Below are 20,577 nucleotides of genomic sequence, written 5' to 3'. Positions count from 1 at the left end.
GCTGACCCCCATTGGCCATTTACGGGCAGGACAGGGGTCAGAAGCCCCTTCCCGGATCCCCGGCGGCGGCGGCAGCCCAGGCAAATATCACCCTCCCCCACAGACACACACACACTTGCCCAGCCTGGGACAGGCAGGAGTCCTCCCCCCAGCCCCCTTTCTCCTTCTCTAGCCAGAGTCCTTTGTGTGGTGTGAGGATGAATGAGGCAGCCTCGGGGTCTCTTTTCTCCCAGACCCACCTCTTCCTGCTGCCTCCCCCCCATCCCCTCTGACCCTTTTCTCTGCTCCCACGGCCTCAGGTCAGGCCCCCAGATTTTGGGGGCCTGTGACTGCCCTGGTTGAGCTGCTTCTGGCTGCAGGCTCGGGAGTGGCCATGGGCCGGTCTCAGCTCTGTCACTTCCATATTTAAGCCTGGGTCACTAGAGGCTGTTGCGTGGCTTGGGTTTGGGGGTCCCCAGCACCCAGCCCTCAGTGGAGGCTTAAGCGCTTGCTGACCTCTACGGTAGAGGCGTGAGCAGGTCGCCTGCGGTGTCACGGGGGGCACGATTTGAAAAGCCTGCCTTTGGCGCCGTGGCTTTATTCTCCCGGGCCCCTGGCGGGTCCCTCTGACCTGTATTGTGACGGGGCCCTTCTGCCCGCTGAGGGTCGGCTTTGCGCTAAGTGCTGGAAACCCAGAGAGAGGCGGAGGGCGGCAGCGCGTGAGCGTTGGGTGGGGCCGCCTGCTGACCGGGGGCGGCGGGCAGTGTCCCAGAGGCCAGGGTCTCACTGCTCTTCGGCTCTCTCCCCTTTGTTTTCCTTTAAATCAGTCCGCCTTTGACCCAGTTCTTCCTTGACTGTGGAGGACTGGCCCGGACAGACAAGAAACCGGCCATCTGCAAGAGCTATCTCAAGCTGATGACAGAGCTCTGGCACAAGAGCAGGTACGTCCCGGGCAGCGGGGTCACGGCGGGAGGGGGGGCTTCTCGGGCTGGGTCTCTAACCCTGGGAGGTCACGTGGACAGTGACCCACAGTCAGGTATCACTGGTCACTGTGACCCCCTTGTGGTCAGTGTGAATTGGGGGTAACCCTTCCCTACGGTCAGTGTGACCTCGGCAGGGGGTGGCCGCACCAGACATGACGTTTCCCATTTTTAATTTCTCTGATGCTTGAAATCAAGCCCTCCAGGCACGAAGGAAGGCTGTCTCCTGATGGTCACTGACCTGTGTGAAATCGGGCTCTGGCCGGGTCTCCGTGGGCCTCCCTTGCGCCTCCGGCGCTCATGGCTGAGGCCTGAAGTGACCACGAGATGAGGATGTGGCGTGGACGGAAGGCCGGCTGGCAGCACAAATACTTTCCCTTGGTTCTGCCGGTGGCTGACCCCCCAGGACCTCAGGTCGTCCAGAGCATCCACCCCCGTCCCGGGAGTCTTCTCCCTTTCCGGCTGCAGGTCGCTGCCCCTCGGCCCCTTGCGCGAGCTCCCTGATGCCTCTCGGGCAGTCGCCTTTGGCCATGGCTCACAGGCGGCTCTTTTGTCCCCTGGAGTTTTGGTGTGGGGGTGACAGTGTAGGGTGGTGGCAACTTCACGCCCTGGTTTGGAGTTAGTCCCTCTGTGGCCCTCAGTTTACTTGTCTTACTTGCCTTGCCTTCTCCCGATCCTGGGGCTCCCCTGAGATGTAATGGGGCGGCGTTCAGCACTTGGCCGGAACCATTCCTCCTTTCCACGTAGACACGGTTTCTGCCCTGACTCTGCGTGAGCCACGTGGGCGACCAAACCGTTGTGTTCCCTGTCCCAGAGAGGCCTTGGGAGGTGTAGGGCTTCTCCACGGGAGCTGTTCCCCCGCAGAGGCCAAAGGTGAGCGCGCCTCAGGTCGGCATCTGGGGCTTCCTAGGAGTCCGGGGCCAGTGGCCAGCCGGGCGGCAGCCTGCTCTCGCCCTTCTTGGCTCCCTGTAGGACTGCCCAAAGCCCGGGGTCTGGGGCGGGAAGAACCTCGGTGCCTCCGTCCCCAGGGGGCGTGCAGGGGTCAGGAGGGGAGATTTTCTCTGGACGCCACCGTTTGTACTTGACGTCCTGCTGGTTCTCCTCGTCATTCCAAAAAGAGTCAGCCAGGGAGCCCCTCAGGGAACAGTAAGACCAAGCGCCACGGGGTGAGCAAGGCCGTCAGTGCGCGAACCCTCCTGGGAGGTGTCTGCAGGTGGGCGGCCTCCACGTTCTCCCGGGGCCCGTAGGCCGGCGTGGGAGGACTGTGAGGCTTCCATTTTGCAGAATGACCGGGTGGCAATGTGCCTCACCGCCCAGGCTGGGTGGGCTTAGAAAGCCGGTGAAGGGGGGAAGAGGAGGGAGAGCAGGGGGAGCGTGTGCTCCTGACAGATCTCGGGGACCAGAGAGCCGGCGCGCCTTCTGCCGGCTTTACACAAAGCCAAGGAGAAAATGAGCCAGGAGCGAAGGGATGGCTGGCTCGCCCACTGGCCGGGGAGAGGCGTCCTCACACATGGAAAGCTGAGGTTTTCGTAGGAGGAGTGTCCGCGCTCTTTCAGGCTTCGTGCCCGTGGCTCCGAGTCAACCTCCCCCAGGCCGGCAATTCAGCGTGAGCACAAACTCACGGAAGACACATTTTTCATAAAGAAACCGTGATTGAGGGGGTGGCTAGGTGGTGCAGTAGGTAGAGCACAGCCCTGAAGTCAGGAGGACCCGAGTTCCAATCTGGTCTCAGACACTTAACACTTCCTACCTGTGGGACCCTGGACAAGTCCCTTAACCCCAACTACCTCAGGGGAAAAAAAGAAAAATGTTGAAAACTGAAAAGCCACGACTACTCTGGGATGAAAACAGAGAATGTCGCCATGATTTCAGAAGGGCGTGTGGCTGGGAACTCTCTGCCCTCGTCCTCAGCAGGCCCGACTCCCCGGGGACAGATGCGGGGAAGAGCAAGCTTCTGGCCCCTCTTCCGATGGGGAAGCCCAGCTCACAGCTTGGCCAAAGCAGAACTGCTTCCGGTTTGCATCGGGCACGGGCAGAGCTTCAGACTTCGCCCTTGAGGGACCCGCCACGTGATGGAGTGACGCTGCCCCTAGACAACGCAGACCGCCCTGCCGGGAGCCCCGGAGGGGGCCACAGAGGGCCCACAGTGTCACCGAGGCGATCCCTCATGGGCAGGAAAGGACACGCCTTCTCATTTTGCTATTCTCAACTCTGTTCCTCCAGTGGTCTGAGGAAAAAGAAGTTTGGGGAGCGAGACCCTGGCCCTCCTTGCCCTGGGCCAACAGGACTCAGAAAGCCACAGATGAACATTTTCTGTGCTGTATCGGGTTTTGTCAGCCAGGGCTGCAGGAGACAGTGGGTCCTAGGGGACCCAGGGTTGAGCAGCGTTGGTGCCTGTCCGGATGTGGTTCTGTGTTTGTGTCTGGAGTCAGGTCCGGCCTGAAGGCGTCCCCCGCAACCTCTGTCACTGACCTCCACTTTGAAGGCAGAAGAAATTTCCTTCCTGTCCTCCAAACGCGTTCTTTGCCCTAGGGAGAACTAGGGCCGTGGCTTCGTGTTCCACGTAGATTCCAGGCAGGGGTTGGCACCTCCATGGAGGATGTGGAAGGCGCAAATCACTTTCCTCACCTGGCGGTTTGCGTTGCCGAGATGGGGCCTGTGCGGGCCCTCCCTCCCCCGGGACCCAGGTCATGTGCCCATTTCAAATATATTTTTTTCTATTCCTTCCCAGGCCTGGATCTGTTGTCCCAACCAATTTATTTCAAGGAATTAAGACTGTGAACCCAACATTTCGAGGTTATTCCCAGCAGGTAAGTGGGTCGCCCTGATGGCATCTGGGGATGAGATTCGTGGGCTTCTCCTCCTCTGAGAACGTTACTGTTGGCGGTTCTCCCTGGAAGGGAGGTCGCTCTCTGCCGTTTGGCCTTTGCTTTTCAAGGTCACTGAGACATTTGGTTCACTTTACTGAGGTTGGGGTCCAAGGCTTTCCACAAAGCGGTCCCGAAGCAGAAACAGCTCGAGGCTTCGCACCGCACGTGCGGGTGAATCTCGGATGCCCGAGAAGCCTCCTCTGTTTGCAGTGTGATGAAATTCTGATTTCATTATTGCGGAAGTGGGCGTCTCAGTCAGCATCTATTAAGCACCTGCTCTGTGCCAGCTGCCGTCTCAGCAGCGTCAGACTCGGGCCATTTCTCATCTGACATCAGTCACTGCTTTCTAGGGCTGCCCGGGAGCGCCCCTTACCCCAGGGCAGGCGGCTGAATGCGCCCTCAGGAGCCCCCCTTCCCCTCCAGGCCGTCCTGAGGATTAGAGAGGGGCTCCCTGGGAGTCTGGGTCTGGTAGAAGCTCTTGGTGAGCCTGCTCCCTCAGACAGAGTTGGGGGAGGGGCACTGTCGACTGCTGTGGTTCTCTAGTTTACAGATGAGGAAACTGAGACAGTTTACAGATGAGAGTGACTTAGATTGGAAAAGCCTGACGCTGCACACGCTCCACCAGGCTTTCTCTCTCCCTGTCTCTGTCCAGGATGCCCAGGAATTCCTCCGGTGTTTAATGGACCTGCTTCATGAGGAACTCAAAGAGCAGGTCATGGAGACTGAGGACGGGGCCCCTCCCGGGCCGGTTGACGAGGCCATGGAGGACGAGAAGAGCCCCTCGGAGATGGACTTCCAGTCGTGTGAATCGTGTGGGAGCAGCGACAAGGCTGAGAATGAGACGGGCTCCCGCGGCCTGATGGAGGACCACATGGAGACCGCCATGTTAATCCAGGAGGACGAGAACAATCCCAGCCCCGGGATGGTGAAGGAGAAAGCCCTGGGTCATAAGCTGATCCCCAAGAGTCCCGAGGAAGACATGGAGAAAGACGTGGACACCTTGTCGGAGATGGTGGACATTCTAAACAGCCAGGAAACCGTCAAAGTGCAGATACACAGCCGGCTCTCAGGTGAGCCTGAAGGGGTCAAGGGAGTGGCAGTTAGGGTCAGGACTGGGGTGCCGCGAGTCTGGTGGGCCACGGGTGGCCCACCGGGAGAACCCTTCCACAGAGTCACCTCCTTGTGTGAATTTGGCAAGAGGGGGAAGGGAGGGAACGGGAACCAGGAGGGGGACCACTGTGTAGTTAAGCAGAAGCCAAGGTGACCTCGGGTGACCCAGGCATCTCTGGGTGTGCCTGGCCCCTGAGGGGTCCCATCCCGGTGCCGACCAAGGCCCATAGGTGCCGGAAAAGCTCCGGCCTTGCCCTCGCCTGCATTCAGCCTCAGGGACTCCTGGGAGCAGCGAGGAATAGGGACTGGGCTTCAGCGGGTCAGCCCACAGTCTTGGCTGAAGGAAACAGCAGGTGGCCAGGGGCGTGGTGTCCCATGATGCCCCCTCGGGTGCTGAGCTCCCTGGCCCAGTGTGAGCCCACGATACACAGGCCCTCAGTGACCCAACTCACGGCACGTCCCCCTTCCCAGTGATCTTGGAGTGCTTCCATTATGGAAAGGGAACGGGCTGGGCCAGCCATACTGACAGTGGGCGCTCAGCCTGGGGGGATGATGACTCTTGGGTAGAGCCCTCCTTAATTCTTTTCTGCCTGGTTCCTCTCTCTCTCTCTCTCCACCTCCTCTTCTTTTCCTCCTTCTACCTCTCCATCCCTTCATTTTCCTCCGTTCCTCCTCTCTCTCCCTCTTTCCACCTCTTCTTTTTTCCCTCCTTTTGTCTTTCCCTCCCTCTCATTCTGCACCTTTTCCTCCTTCCATCTGTCCACCCCTCCATCCCTTTCTTCCTCCTCCTGCTCTCTCCCTCTCCTTTCTCCTTTGGGTCCCAGCTTTACTTCCTTATTCCCTGCCCCCCCCTCCCATTACCTCTCATCAAGGGGGATGCAGGATATATCCAGCCTGTGGGCCAGTGAGGCACGGGACAGCCCTGCCTCTGAGGGCGACCTCTCAAAGGTTTGCCCAGCTTATATCCCAAAGAAATACTGAGGAGGGGAAAGGGACCTGTGTGTGCCAAAATGTTTGTGGCAGCTCTTTTCATAGTGCTTGAAGCTGGAAGATGAATGGACGCCCATCAATTGGAGAATGGTTGGGTAAATTATGGTATATGAAGGTTATGGAATATTATTGCTCTGTAAGAAATGACCAGCAGGAGGAATACAGAGAGGCTTGGAGAGACTTACATCAACTGATGCTGAGTGAAATGAGCAGAACCAGAAGATCGCTGTACACTTCAACAACAATACTGTATGAGGATGTATTCTGATGGAAGTGGAAATCTTCAACATAAAGAAGATCCAACTCACTTCCAGCTGATCAATGATGGACAGAAACAACTACACCCAGAGAAGGAACACTGGGAAATGAATGTAAATTGTTAGCACTACTGTCTGTCTGCCCAGGTTACTTACACCTTCGGAAGCTAATACTTAATGTGCAACAAGAAAATGGCATTTACACACATGTATTGTATCTAGGTTATACTGTAACACATGTAAAATGTATGAGATTGCCTGTCATCTAGGGGAGGGGGTAGAGGGAGGGAGGGGAAAATTTGGAAAAATGAATATAAGGGATAATATTACTTTAAAAAATTACTCATGCTTATATACTGTCAAAAATTTTTTTTTTATAATTATAAAATTAATTTAAAAAAAAAAAAAAAGGTTTGCCCAGGCTCTCAAGGGGAGCCCTTTCCGAGCTGGGTCTTCCCCGGACAAGCCTCTGAAACCTGACTCCTTGTCAGATTTGCTTCTGACACAGACATTTGCTATTTCCAGAACACACTCCTGATATTCACTCCAACGACCATCTCCCATTGAGTGAAGGACCTCCACGCTTGTCCACCAGCCCTCCCAAATCGAGCTCCTTGTGGTCAGGAACCACAACCGGCCACAAAAGAGGTAACCAACACGTCACGTCGGTCCTGGGGGCACTGAGGGCACAGGCTGGGAGTCTGGAGACCCATGGGTTCAAATCTCTGCTGTGTGTCCCCTCTGTCTGCCTCAGTGCTCTCATCTGTAAAATGGGGTTGTTATGAGAATGGATGAGGAGGCTGCAGGGACTTTAGCAGCCATCGGTCTGGCTCAGGAGATTCCAGAGGCTGAGGACCTCGCACCCAGAAGGCTGAATGCAGGGGGGTGTCCAAGGTTATCCTGCCGGTTCATAGGGCCGGTATTTCTAGAGTGCACCTTACAAACTCTGAGAACCACCCTTTTTACAGATGGGGAAATTGAGGCAGGCAGCAGGGAAGGATCTTGCCAGAAGCCTCTCAAATAGTGAGTGGGGAAGGTCAGTTGGTGAGATGGAAGCCTGTTGATCTTGACTCCTTTGGGGGTCTGTCTGCTATTTCCTCCATCTTGGGTGGTGCCTGCTTTGTGCCCAAGGCTCTTGGCTGGAGGAGGTGGCGTCTGAGGCACTGATGGGGGACAGTCGCCACTCCTCTCTGTGTCCTAGCGCTGCCAGTCTCGTCTCCCAAGAGGAAGAAACAGCAAAAGCGGTACCGGAGTGTCATTTCGGATATCTTTGATGGGACGATCGTGAGCTCTGTGCAGTGTCTGACTTGTGACCGGGTGAGTGTGGACAGTGGGCTGGGGGGGACACATCCCCGCAGGGCTAGCTTCCTCCCCCCAAAGGAGTTGGGTCTTAGCTCCGTTGAGAGCCCCTGCCAGGGCATTTAAGTTACACAGAGTTTTATGGAAGTTCTCTTTCTGAGCCTTTATAACTAAGTAACAGCAGGATATAGAAGAGGAACTGGATGAACATACAGAATTCTCCAAGTTTTTCAATTCTTCTTGTCTCTGAGTTTTGTAGGAAAACCTTCACCCCAAAGAAGAAGTACATTGAATTCCCCTATATCCAGAGATAGTGACATTGAGTGCATTTAAAAACTCAGTCCAATGTTTGTGAGACTGAGACAAAAAAACCTGAAAGCGAAAAGTTACCGTACTTTCATAGATTAGAAAGCTCAATTAGAAAGTGTTGAGGGTCATTCTTGGACTTATATTGTGCTCAGAGGGACCTCCAACTACGGTGTATGAGTGCACATGCACGGGCATCCAGGGGCATAGCAGCTAAATTGTTAAAATGGATGTTAACCTAACGGCAACAAGGAAGATTCCATTATGTCCATTTCTCTTTGGAAAGCCTCAAAACCAGGTAGGGATAAGCAGAGGAATAAAAGCAGGGGGCCAGTCATAGAAAGATGGGGAAGGGTTAGCCAAGAGGGTAGCAAAGAGAATGGCCCTTGTTTTAGATCCTGGAGGATTGTTTAGTATTGGGGAAAAGGATGTGTTTTTAGCAGCACACGCTGGGTCAGTTAAATCAGCCTAAGGCCTCCTGGGCCAGAGCAAGGAGACAGTGCTGCAAGGTCGCCAGGATGAGCCCTGACAATGTGCGGGCAAAGGTTTCTGATCCCCAGACTCGGGGGGTGACAGCCTTTGGGGAAGGAAAGCAGGAATGTAGGCTTTCGGCATTACCGTTTGCCCTTTCAGTGGAAGACTGCTCTCTTTGGATAGTCAGGTGCGGCTCTTGCATTCAGGTCTGATGCCTCCTTAGCGGGGTAATAAGACAAGCCAGAGTCACTTGAGGAGTAGAAGTGAAGAGAATGGGCACAGGATCTCCACGACCTTCCTTCTCCTCTTCTACTGGTTATTTGGGCCCACTGCCCGCTCCCCAGACTTGTGTCCCCCTATGGCTGAGTGACCTGGGCAGGGCTGCTCAGTACAGGAGAGCCTCTGCCTGCCTTCAGTGAGCTTGCCCTTGGCTCGGAGTTGGGCTCCCTCCTCACTGCTCTGCAGCCCAGGGTCAGAACCCTCCAGGACTTGGCTTCCAGTCACGTGCTGGGGCTTTGGTGGAGATGTGTCCTAAGGGTCCAGCGCTTGGCCCAAAGCCTGGCTCCAAATGCCACATGGAAGTCGTCGGGGCTCCCTGATGGCCCCCTCGGGGCCCTGGGAGAGCAGGTACCTGAGTGCCATGTTTGCCACTGCAGGTGTCAGTGACTCTGGAGACCTTCCAGGACCTGTCCCTGCCCATCCCCGGCAAGGAGGACCTGGCCCGGCTGCACTCGGCAAGCCACCCCACCGCCATGGTGAAGGCGGGCTCCTGCGGGGAGGCATACGCGCCCCAGGGCTGGATCGCCCTCCTGGTGGAGTACCTGCGCAGGTAGGTGGCCCCTCTAGGCGGCAGGCTTGGTCAGGGCCCTTGAAGCTTCTGCTTAACCAGCATCCCTCTTGCTGGCCCTTCTTTTTCTGTCAATGACTTTCCAGGTTTGTTGTCTCCTGTGTCCCTAGCTGGTTTTGGGGTCCAGTAGTGACCTTGCAAGATTGTCTCGCTGCCTTTTTCGCCAGAGACGAGCTCAAAGGTAAGGCGACTCTCTCACCTTTCTCTTAAACCGCCTCGGAGCTTGCGGAGTGTTGGGAAGCCGGCCTGGGGAGCCTGGTCCGGGGGCAGAATGGACTTCTATTGGGCTGTGGACATTCCCGGGCACCCGTTGGTGGAGGGACGGCGCGGGGCTTCCACGCTCTCGCTATTTGCTCGTCTGGCTTTACTGCTGGTCCCATGAAATCAAAGAAGCCATCAGCTGTCACTGTCGCTCCGGCCTCTGATTGAGGGCGTTCTGTGCCTTTCTGGCAAATGGGGGGCACTTCTGGAGCTCTGGGGGGGGTCTGTCGCAAAGGCGCAGGGGGCTCTCCTCAGGGAAGCAGCAGTGGCCTTCTTCGGACCGTCTCCTCAGTACCAGAACTCCTAGCTCTGACTTGGGTCTCATCCCCTTTTCTCAACCCCTCTCTTCTGATTGGCGCCCCGCTTTCTTGAATCTGTCCTATATGAGTGGCCCCCCTTCTTTTGCTTAGTTTCTCTGCTCCTCCTTCCCCCCCTTTTCTGGTAGTCTGGGCTCTATCCCCACTTGAGGGACTGACCCGTAAGAGAAGAGGAGCCTCCAGCCAGAACCTTGGAGCTGATCCATCGTGGACCTGCCTAACCTGACGGGTTCCGCCCAGCCGAGGCTTGTTCTCCGTTGGGCCGGTCTATGTCCCCTGGGCTCCCTGAGCATGCCAGTTCACAGCCACGTCACCCTCGACTCACGAGGCAGGAGGGGGAGCCCCTGCCCTCCCCCTGACCCTGCGTGCAGACCCCAGTGCCCGCCCCCATCACCACGCCCGCTCGGGTTGTGATGGTCTCCCCAGCGGTCAGCACGGCCACTGGTTTGTGGTGTTTGGTCGATATGGATCCCGATCTCGTGGTCCAAGGGGTGCCTCCCACTCTTGTCCTCCAAGCCTCCAGGTGGAGGCGGGCTCTGGCCCACAGACTGGAGCAGGGCGCTTTGGGTTTGGGGCCGCCCCCCAGGCTTCCTCTGCCCCGCCTCAGGGGCGGCGTGGACTGAGGCAAGAGGGGCTTTGGAGGCTCTTGAGTGACTTGGCCCCGCCGGGGTCACAGAGAGAGTGAATCTGACATTTTCTGTCTGCAGGTGACAACATGTACAGCTGTGAACGGTGCAAAAAGTAAGTGGGGGAGCTCGAGTCTGCAGACGTCAGGTGGGTGGGCGGGCACGCGCCAAGCGCCCGGTCCTGGAGGTAGGGGTGGGCGCCAAGTTCCCACCTTTAGCGGCAGGCGGGTAGGCGCCAAGTCCCCAATTCATGGAGCCAGTGTGTTCCAAGTTGCCAGGTCCAGGGGTAGGTGGGCGTGCCAGGCCTCTGGCTGTCAAGGCATTCCCAGGGCAAGGGGAGTCAGGCCAAGGAGGACTTTGGATATGGCTTTGGCACGAGCTTGTGGGCCCGGGGTCTGAAGGCAGGGAGTGGGCCAGGAGACGCGGGGGGCTGTGTGCCTCGTGTGTCTGAAGTGGGGCCCCAGGAGAAGATCTGGCTAATTCCACAGCGCCCCCGACCCCAGTGGTAGCTCTCTGTAACCTAGCCGGGGGTTGTGTGGTCCAGTGGTCAGGGGACACAGCAACTCTGGCCCACTGCAACCCAGCTGCCGGGTGGCTTGTCTCTTGGGGTTCCACATAGCCCCTCTCCTGGCCTTTCCTGAGCCGATTTCCCCTTCTTTCTTTAGACTGAGAAATGGAGTCAAGTTCTGTAAGGTGCAGAAGTTCCCTGAGGTAGGCGGCACTTTTTGAACCCAGTTCCCTGGGCGGTTGCCAGCCTGTCCCTCTGGGGGTGCGGGAGGGCCTTCTCCCCGCCCCGCCCAGTAACAGCCGGGCCTCTTGCTGCAGATCTTGTGCATCCACCTCAAGAGGTTCAGGCACGAGCTCATGTTCTCCACCAAGATCAGCACCCACGTGTCCTTCCCTCTCGAGGGCCTGGATCTCCAGCCCTTCCTCGCCAAGGACAGCCCGGCCCAGATTGTGACCTATGACCTTCTGTCAGTCATCTGTCACCACGGCACCGCAAGCAGTGAGTACAGCGGCGTCATGGCCACGGAGGGGGATGGGCTCCCCAGGGTTTCTCTGGCTGAGGTGTGAGCCAAGGTATGCAAGAGCACCTGCATAGGCCTGTTAGCTTGTGCCGGCCCCTGTGGGCCCGTGTCAGCCTGTGCCGGCCCGTGTGGGCCCGTGTCAGCCCTGTGCTAACCCCTATTGGCCCGTGTGGGCCCGTGTCAGCCCTGTGCTAACCCCTGTGGCCCGTGTGGGCCCGTGTCAGCCCTGTGCTAACCCCTGTGGGCCCGTGTGAGCCCGTGTCAGCCCTGTGCTAACCCCTGTGGGCCCGTGTGGGCCCGTGTCAGCCCTGTGCTAACCCCTGTGGGCCCGTGTCAGCCCTGTGCTAACCCCTGTGGGCCCATGTGGGCCCGTGTCAGCCCGTGCCGGCCTGTGTGGGCCCGTGTCAGCCCTGTGCTAACCCCTGTGGGCCCGTGTGGGCCCATGTCAGCCCTGTGCTAACCCCTGTGGGCCCGTGTGGGCCCGTGTCAGCCCTGTGCTAACCCGTGTGGGCCCGTGTCAGCCCTGTGCTAACCCCTGTGGGCCCGTGTCAGCCCTGTGCTAACCCGTGTGGGCCCGTGTGGGCCCGTGTCAGCCCTGTGCTAACCCCTGTGGGCCCATGTGGGCCCGTGTCAGCCCTGTGCTAACCCCTGTGGGCCCGTGTCAGCCCTGTGCTAACCCCTGTGGGCCCATGTGGGCCCGTGTCAGCCCGTGCCGGCCTGTGTGGGCCCGTGTCAGCCCTGTGCTAACCCGTGTGGGCCCGTGTCAGCCCTGTGCTAACCCCTATTGGCCCGTGTGGGCCCGTGTCAGCCTGTGCCGGCCCGTGTGGGCCCGTGTCAGCCCTGTGCTAACCCCTATTGGCCCGTGTGGGCCCGTGTCAGCCCTGTGCTAACCCCTGTGGCCCGTGTGGGCCCGTGTCAGCCCTGTGCTAACCCCTGTGGGCCCGTGTGAGCCCGTGTCAGCCCTGTGCTAACCCCTGTGGGCCCGTGTGGGCCCGTGTCAGCCCTGTGCTAACCCCTGTGGGCCCGTGTCAGCCCTGTGCTAACCCATGTGGGCCCATGTCAGCCCTGTGCTAACCCCTGTGGGCCCGTGTCAGCCCTGTGCTAACCCCTGTGGGCCCATGTGGGCCCGTGTCAGCCCGTGCCGGCCTGTGTGGGCCCGTGTCAGCCCTGTGCTAACCCCTGTGGGCCCGTGTGGGCCCATGTCAGCCCTGTGCTAACCCCTGTGGGCCCGTGTGGGCCCGTGTCAGCCCTGTGCTAACCCGTGTGGGCCCGTGTCAGCCCTGTGCTAACCTGTGTGGGCCCGTGTCAGCCCTGTGCTAACCCGTGTGGGCCCGTGTGGGCCCGTGTCAGCCCTGTGCTAACCCGTGTGGGCCCGTGTCAGCCCTGTGCTAACCCCTGTGGGCCCGTGTCAGCCCGTGTGGGCCCGTGTCAGCCCTGTGCTAACCCCTGTGGGCCCGTGTGAGCCCGTGTCAGCCCTGTGCTAACCCCTATTGGCCCGTGTGGGCCTGTGTCAGCCCTGTGCTAACCCGTGTGGGCCCGTGTCAGCCCTGTGCTAACCCCTATTGGCCCGTGTGGGCCCGTGTCAGCCCTGTGCTAACCCCTGTGGCCCGTGTGGGCCCGTGTCAGCCCTGTGCTAACCCCTGTGGGCCCGTGTGGGCCCGTGTCAGCCCTGTGCTAACCCCTATTGGCCTGTGTGGGCCCGTGTCAGCCCTGTGCTAACCCCTGTGGGCCCGTGTGGGCCCGTGTCAGCCCTGTGCTAACCCCTATTGGCCCGTGTGGGCCCGTGTCAGCCCTGTGCTAACCCCTGTGGGCCCGTATGGGCCCGTGTCAGCCCTGTGCTAACCCGTGTGGGCCCGTGTCAGCCCTGTGCTAACCCCTGTGGGCCCGTGTCAGCCCTGTGCTAACCCCTGTGGGCCCATGTGGGCCCGTGTCAGCCTGTGTGGGCCCGTGTCAGCCCTGTGCTAACCCGTGTGGGCCCGTGTCAGCCCTGTGCTAACCCCTGTGGGCCCGTGTCAGCCCTGTGCTAACCCCTGTGGGCCCGTGTGAGCCCGTGTCAGCCCTGTGCTAACCCCTATTGGCCCGTGTGGGCCCGTGTCAGCCCTGTGCTAACCCCTGTGGGCCCGTGTGGGCCCGTGTCAGCCCTGTGCTAACCCCTGTGGGCCCGTGTCAGCCCTGTGCTAACCCCTGTGGGCTCATGTGGGCCCGTGTCAGCCCGTGCCGGCCTGTGTGGGCCCGTGTCAGCCCTGTGCTAACCCGTGTGGGCCCATGTCAGCCCTGTGCTAACCCGTGTGGGCCCGTGTCAGCCCTGTGCTAACCCCTGTGGGCCCGTGTCAGCCCGTGTGGGCCCGTGTCAGCCCTGTGCTAACCCCTGTGGGCCCGTGTGGGCCCGTGTCAGCCCTGTGCTAACCCCTATTGGCCCGTGTGAGCCCGTGTCAGCTCTGTGCTAACCCCTATTGGCCCGTGTGGGCCCGTGTCAGCCCTGTGCTAACCCCTGTGGGCCCGTGTGGGCCCGTGTCAGCCCTGTGCTAACCCCTGTGGCCCCGTGTGGGCCCGTGTCAGCCCTGTGCTAACCCCTGTGGGCCCGTGTCAGCCCTGTGCTAACCCCTGTGGGCTCATGTGGGCCCGTGTCAGCCCGTGCCGGCCTGTGTGGGCCCATGTCAGCCCTGTGCTAACCCGTGTGGGCCCATGTCAGCCCTGTGCTAACCCGTGTGGGCCCGTGTCAGCCCTGTGCTAACCCCTGTGGGCCCGTGTCAGCCCTGTGCTAACCCCTGTGGGCCCGTGTGGGCCCGTGTCAGCCCTGTGCTAACCCCTATTGGCCCGTGTGGGCCCGTGTCAGCCCTGTGCTAACCCCTGTGGCCCCGTGTGGGCCCGTGTCAGCCCTGTGCTAACCCCTATTGGCCCGTGTGGGCCTGTGTCAGCCCGTGTGGGCCCGTGTCAGCCCTGTGCTAACCCCTGTGGGCCCGTGTTAGTCCATGTTGGCCCGTGCCATATAGAGTAACTGCTAGACTCTGCTCCCAGCAGACACGGCCTTGGGGCTTTTGTGCTCCAGCCGCCATCCTGGGTTTATGCAGGGCCGGGTGCACTCGAGTGCGTTTGTGCCCATCTGGCCACCCTTAGAAATGGCCCGGCGCACGGAGGCGGGGCTTCTCCCCGTGCTCGCCAAGGCCCCCAGAGAAGTCGTCCGAGCTGCATTGATTCACTCGCTCGGGGCCGAAGAGACGGCTTTCGCCTCCTCAGCCGAGTTCAGGGCTGGCTGCGTGCCTGCTTTCCTGGGCCGGAGCCTGGGCCCAGAGAACCCGGAGCTGGCCGGGGTAGCCGTCCCTCTTGGGCTCCTCTCGGGGGAGAGCCTCCTGCTAGAAGCCCCTGGCGGGGGCCCCCGGCTCCCTGCAGCACATGGTTCAGGCTCTGGGGCACGTGGCTGCTGCACGCACCCAATGCTTACAGCTGCTGCTTGCTGAGCCAGGAGAAATCCCTCCCGTCCAAGGACCAGACGCGAATTTAGTCCTCTGGTCCGAGGGGGGCTGCGCAGAAAGGACAGGCGGGGCAGAAGTGGCTTCTCCCAGGGCTGCGCGACAACTGGGTGAGAGGTTTTCCCCCAGACGTGACGGAGCCGTGTCCTGGGGCACATCCCCCCCTCCCCCTTTTGGGCGCTAACCCCCCTCCCCTTTTAGGTGGACACTACATCGCCTACTGCCGCAACAATCTCAATAACCGGTGGTACGAGTTCGATGACCAGAGCGTGACCGAGGTCTCGGAGGTGACCGTGCAGAATGCAGAGGCCTACGTGCTTTTCTACAGGTGAGGGCGTGGCCCCTGGAGGGCGCAGGAATCCTCTTCTGGGCCCCATGTACATCCAGGGCTGCCCTGGGCCGGGTCAGGAGGGGGAAACGGCCGGCCCGAGCCACCTGGCCGCACTCACGGGCTGGGGCCCTGTTCTCGGGGTTATAGCACTCCCCAGCCCCAGCAGAGATCCCATCCATGCAGGAGACACTGCCTAAGAACAAGCAGCGAGCATACATTAAGCACCTGCTGTGGGCCAGGTCCCGAGCCAAGTGCCTGGCAACTTCCGAGGGACCCTGGGGGGGAGGTGCTGGCTCGGCTCCCATTTTACAAAGGAGACAACTGAGGCAAGCAGCAGAGCAGCGCCTCGTCTGGACTTAGTGTCCAAGACAGGCTTCCTGTGCTTCAGAGACCTGCCTTTTCCTCAGCGTCCCCGGGGGCGGGCGGGAGGGGCAGCTTTTCCATCCCCTCTTGGTCTGTGACACTTGGGGAACACAAGCCTCACCTCTCCTTCATCTGTGAAAGGTCCACGAGGGGTTCGGGGGCAGGAGGGGGGCTGCTGACGCCTGAGGCCAGCGACCTCCCCCTCCCCCAGGATGAGACGTGCTGCTGTGCATACGCGCTTGTCTGTGTGTATACGCAAGTATGTCTGGGTGTATGCAAAAAGCGGCCGCTTCCCAGGGACGCCCGGACTTGGGCGTGAGGCCTCGGCCTTGCTGGGGGTTCCTGGTCTCCTCGCCAGCCCCCGTTGGGGGGGGGGAGCCGGGCCCGTCCCCCTCAGCGAAGGGTCTGTCTCGGCCAGGAAGAGCAGCGAGGAGGCTCAGAAGGAGCGCCGGCGCGTCTCCAACCTGTTGAACATCATGGAGCCGAGCCTCCTGCAGTTCTACGTCTCCCGGCAGTGGCTGAACAAGTTCAAGACCTTCGCCGAGCCCGGCCCCATCTCCAACCAGGACTTCCTCTGTGTCCACGGGGGTGAGAAATGGGGGCTCCCGGGCCTCCCCTCCCCAGGGGCTCCCAGGCCTCCCCTCCCCAGGGGCTCCCAGGCCTCCCCTCCCCCTCCTCAGGGGCTCCCAGGCCTCCCCCTCCCCCTCCCCAGGGGCTCCCAGGCCCCTCTCTTTCTCTCCCCAGGGGCTCCCAGGCCTCCCCTCCCCCTCCCCAGGGGCTCCCGGGCCTCCCCTCCCCCTCCCCAGGGGCTCCCAGGCCTCCCCTCCCCCTCCCCAGGGGCTCCCAGGCCCCTCTCTTTCTCTCCCCAGGGGCTCCCAGGCCTCCCCCTCCCCCTCCCCAGGGGCTCCCAGGCCCCTCTCTTTCTCTCCCCAGGGGCTCCCAGGCCTCCCCTCCCCCTCCTCAGGGGCTCCCGGGCCTCCCCTCCCCAGGGGCTCCCGGGCCTCCCCTCCCCCTCCCCAGGGGCTCCCAGGCCCCTCTCTTTCTCTCCCCAGGGGCTCCCAGGCCTCCCCTCCCCGGGGGCTCCCAGGCCTCCCCTCCCCCTCCCCAGGGGCTCGTAGGGCAGCCCTCTGATGATCCCCTTCTTCTCAGGGGTCCCCCCACGCAAAGCCGGCTACATCGAGGACCTCGTAGTGATGCTCCCTCAGAACATCTGGGACAATTTATACAGCAGGTAGTCTCCCTCCTCTGAGTCTGAAAGGGAGGGGGGGGGGAGGGAGAGGGAGGCCCAGAAAGAGGGCAGGAGCAGGAGGGAGTGGGTGAGGCCCCGGGGGTGGAGCAGGCCAGAGGAGAGGCTGGGGAGGGGTCCAGGGCCCCTCGTCGCTGCCTCAGTTTGGGTTCGTTTCTTCCGGTGTTTTGTGCTTCGAAGCCGAGCGGCCATTTTTAGGCGCTCTCCTTGGCGCCCTTAAGCAGAGTTAAAACGGGGCCGGCTTTGTCTCGTGCGTCGCGAGGCCGCCCGCCTGACGTCCCCCGGCGCCTCCACCCGTTTTTGTGCTGCGTCCCCTGGAGGGTTGGGGGAGCGCAGGGCGGCTGGGGGCCGGTGTTCCCCGTGGGCGTCGGGGGCGCTTTCCCCCACGCTCAGGGGCCATCCCTCGCTCAGGTACGGGGGAGGCCCGGCCGTCAACCACCTCTACGTGTGCCACACCTGCCAGATCGAGGCCGAGAAAGTGGAAAAGAGAAGAAAGATGGAGCTGGAGATGTTCATCCGGGTAAAGTCCGGCCCGAGTCCTTCCAGGCCGGGGGCAGGGCGGAGGGGGGGCACGGGAAGGCCAAAATGCCGCCTTTGGCGACGGCTAGGACGTGGGGGCAGAGAGAAGGGCCGGTCCGGAGCCGGGGTTTGTCTGCAGAGATGCCGGAAGGGCTGAGAGGTCAACCTGGGGCCAGAGAGGAGCAGGAGGAGGAGCTCGAGGTCATGGAGGATGCAGGGAGGTGGGATGGCAGGGTTTGGGGTCCCCTCTCCTCCCCGGAGCCATCGAGGAGGCTGGGGTGGGATAGCAGGGCTCAGGGCCCCCCTAGCCCCGTGAGCAGGGGTGGGGCGGCCCCTGCAGCGGCCGTGTCGGTCCCCCCCAGCTGAACCGGGCCTTTCAAGAGGAGGAGTCCCCGGCCGCCTTCTTCTGCATCAGCATGCAGTGGTTCCGAGAGTGGGAAGGCTTCGTCAAGGGGAAGGACGGAGGTGAGCTCGTTTCCGGCCCAAGGGGCTCTGGTCACGCGGCCTCGGGAGGCCCAAAGCAAAGGCCCGGGGTCCCGAAGAGGGTGTCTGGGCAGCCCGGGCACAGTTCTGGCCAGTGACCCAACCGGGCCGACTGTACAGGCTGGAAATGAGGGGGGACCTGAGCATCAGGGGAGGGGCTGCCCCCAGGAGGGGCCGGGAAACCCGCCGCCCCTCCCGGAGGGAGAGTTGGGAGCTGCCATTGCTGATGGCCCTCGGTCCAGAGGGGAGCCCCCCTGCAAAGGGGACCCCGCTCCTCCAAAAACGACCGGGTCCGAACAGGCTTCAGGTGCCCCTCAAATGGAGCACGTCCAGCTCCTCTCCCGGGGGCTGGTTTTGGGGCATCTTGCCTTTTTGAAAGCCGGCTGGAGAGCATTTAGGGACTGACGGAGTGGGCCGCCTCTTCCTGCCCCCTTCATGCATCCCGGGCCCAAGGCTCTTCCCCCCCCGGGAATCCCTGTGAGTGGTCTCGGGTTGTGGCCTCATTAAGCTTTCCCAGGCCCAGGACACGGGGCAGGGGAGAACCAGGAGACTTGGGAGACCGTCTTAGCTGTGAGCCCCCAGACCCTCAGCGGGCAGACTCCCCTCCCGTGGGATCGTGTCTCCCCGTCCCCCAGCCCGGAGGCCCCGCGTAGTGCGGGGGCCGTGTCTGAGAGCTGACTTTCTCCCTCCCCTGCCGCAGACCCCCCCGGGCCCATCGATAACACGAAGATCGCGGTCAGCAAGGGCGGGAACATCCTCCTCAAACAAGGTGAGCCTGGGCGGCGATGCTTCCGTGACGTGGGGGGCTGTGCTGTGTGGGGTGGGGGGATGGGCAAACGGACGGTTACGTGGATAAAGGCGAGGAGGGATGGATGGAGGGAGGGGATGGACGGATGGATAGAAGGTTGGAGAGGGGGATGGGATGGGCATAAGGTCACCTGCATGGTGTGGATGGGTGGGCAGATGGGATGGACGGACGAACGGATGGATAGAAGGATGGACGGATAGAAGGATGGACGGATAGATGGGTGGATGGAGAGAAGGTTAGGATGAATGGACGGACGGACGTGTAAACAGGTGGTTGGACAGGCAGGTGAGCAGACACCATCAGGCAGCTCTTTCCTAGTCTGAGGAGTGACAGATGCTCAGCTGTCCACAGAGCGATTTCAGGGTCACTCTCGGGGATCGGACTGAGGAGTGGGGTCCGAATGCAGGTGGAAAGTGGGGGGGGAGGGAGGGAGGGAGCAGAAGCTTCTGTGGGACTTCCCCTTTCTGAGTAGTCGAGGCCTTTGGGTTGGTTGGACAGCCCTGCCCCTCCCCCCCCACTCCCCTTTTTTCTCACGAGGGAGGCAGCCATCGGAGACTTTCTGGGTTGTTTGGGCCGGCGGGGCCCGACCTCGAAGGTCCCCCATGGAGAATCCTCCCTGTGTGCTCCTCCCCAGGGGCCGACTCGGGGCAGATTTCTGAAGAGACGTGGCACTTTCTGCAGTCCATCTACGGCGGGGGCCCTGAGGTCATCCTGCGCCCGCCCGTGGCCCCCATCGACCCCGACGCGCTGCAGACGGAGGAGAAGATCGAGGTGGAGACGCGGGCCCTCTGAGCGGCGGGAGGCCGCTCCACTCGCACGTCGAGATGGCTGCTCTGAAAGCATGGTTTTTTCCTCGCTTTTCTCCCCCGCCCCTTCCCTCACTGGGCATTACAGTCGTGGACGCGTGTCGCAGCTTGGCGTCTCTCTAGGTGATGCTTTTAATGCTAAATAATTTACTGTGAAATCTTTCAAATGTCGCGTTTGGAAAGGGACAAGCTCCGGAGCTCGAGGTTGTTCAATCAGCGGACAGTAGGTCATTGATCTTTTTGTACCACGTGGAAACCGATAGTGTCCTTTGTAGACTTGTAAAATAAAATGGCTTTTCAAATGTTTCTCAAACCCGTATCCCACGCTTCTGAGCCTCGTGGAGCGCTCCGCTGGGGGCGCCCGTCTGAAACGGACCCCGGGGGGCCTTCACAGTGATCCCAAGGTTGGATGGGCCCCAACTCAGGAAAGGTGACGCCCCGCGGCGCCCGCGCGGACCTCGGCCACGCCTGTCCTTTGGATGGACTCGTCCCCAGATGTAACTTATTGCCTGGACTTGTCAACGTCAACGTGTCGATCCTGGCGAGCCCCAAGAACGTCACGTCTGCGTTGGCGCCTGTCAATCGCTAGCAAGTTTTAGGGTAATTTTCTTTTGAGAGCATGCCGTATGTGATGTGCACCCATAGCCCTGACCACCCTGAAGAGCGCCTGGAGAAGCTTGGGTTGGCGTGTCATCGGTCCTCCCGAACAGCCTCCTGCCCCCTCCGCGGCACGGTCACGTGACGGCCGGAGCTGGGTCGACGGCGGGATCGCGTCGCCCGGTGACCCCTTCGGGAACGTCGGATGGCGCCGATCGGGGTTGTTGGGAGAGGGACCACTTGTTACCGCTACAGCTCCAGCGACGTTCTGAACCAGCTCAATAAAGCGATTTTTAAAAACAGTCCTCGTCTTCGGAAGGTCTGTGGGGGGCCCTGGGCGCGGAGACGGGTCGGTTTCCTGCAGGAGGCTCGTGGAGGTCGTGGTGCCAGGAAGGGCGAGGAAGGCAGGGGTGCGGGCCCCTGCAGAGCAAAGGCTGCGGGCTGTTCTTGTGCCCAAGTTTTCCCAAGAGGTCCACAGAGGTGTGAGGCTCCTCGCTGTCACTGCTAGCGCCCTTCCTAAGGAGGGGGTTCCTAAAGAAAGCACGGAGAAGGGCAAACGTGGGCTCGCCCCCTCCCAGCCACTCGAGATGTGATGCTGTCCGGATCAGAT

General features: G+C 61.0%; 1 protein-coding gene across 2 annotated transcripts in view; it reads left to right on the top strand.

Annotated features, from left to right (window-relative positions):
* The window catches only part of USP33 (ubiquitin specific peptidase 33), a 48,401-nt gene extending 28,132 nt beyond the window's left edge, over window positions 1-20,269 (top strand). The window contains exons 8-24 of one of the 2 annotated variants that reach the window (XM_074265604.1): window positions 807-920; window positions 3,691-3,769; window positions 4,482-4,899; window positions 6,712-6,834; window positions 7,388-7,503; window positions 8,922-9,094; window positions 9,199-9,293; window positions 10,398-10,431; window positions 10,982-11,027; window positions 11,142-11,322; window positions 15,016-15,142; window positions 15,927-16,096; window positions 16,658-16,739; window positions 17,166-17,274; window positions 17,636-17,738; window positions 18,457-18,525; window positions 19,199-20,269. In XM_074265604.1, the coding sequence (XP_074121705.1) occupies window positions 807-920; window positions 3,691-3,769; window positions 4,482-4,899; window positions 6,712-6,834; window positions 7,388-7,503; window positions 8,922-9,094; window positions 9,199-9,293; window positions 10,398-10,431; window positions 10,982-11,027; window positions 11,142-11,322; window positions 15,016-15,142; window positions 15,927-16,096; window positions 16,658-16,739; window positions 17,166-17,274; window positions 17,636-17,738; window positions 18,457-18,525; window positions 19,199-19,356 (2,197 nt within the window). In that variant the 3' untranslated portion in view covers window positions 19,357-20,269. The remainder of the gene's footprint in view (window positions 1-806; window positions 921-3,690; window positions 3,770-4,481; window positions 4,900-6,711; window positions 6,835-7,387; window positions 7,504-8,921; window positions 9,095-9,198; window positions 9,294-10,397; window positions 10,432-10,981; window positions 11,028-11,141; window positions 11,323-15,015; window positions 15,143-15,926; window positions 16,097-16,657; window positions 16,740-17,165; window positions 17,275-17,635; window positions 17,739-18,456; window positions 18,526-19,198) is intronic. The other variant, XM_074265605.1, reaches the window with a different exon arrangement.
* The last annotated feature ends 308 nt before the right edge of the window (window positions 20,270-20,577 follow it).

Source organism: Sminthopsis crassicaudata, chromosome 4 (genome assembly GCF_048593235.1).
Source record: "Sminthopsis crassicaudata isolate SCR6 chromosome 4, ASM4859323v1, whole genome shotgun sequence".
Lineage (NCBI taxonomy): Eukaryota > Metazoa > Chordata > Mammalia > Dasyuromorphia > Dasyuridae > Sminthopsis > Sminthopsis crassicaudata.
The sequence above is the reverse complement of the archived record's forward strand: the minus strand, read 5'-3'. Positions and strand labels throughout refer to the sequence as shown.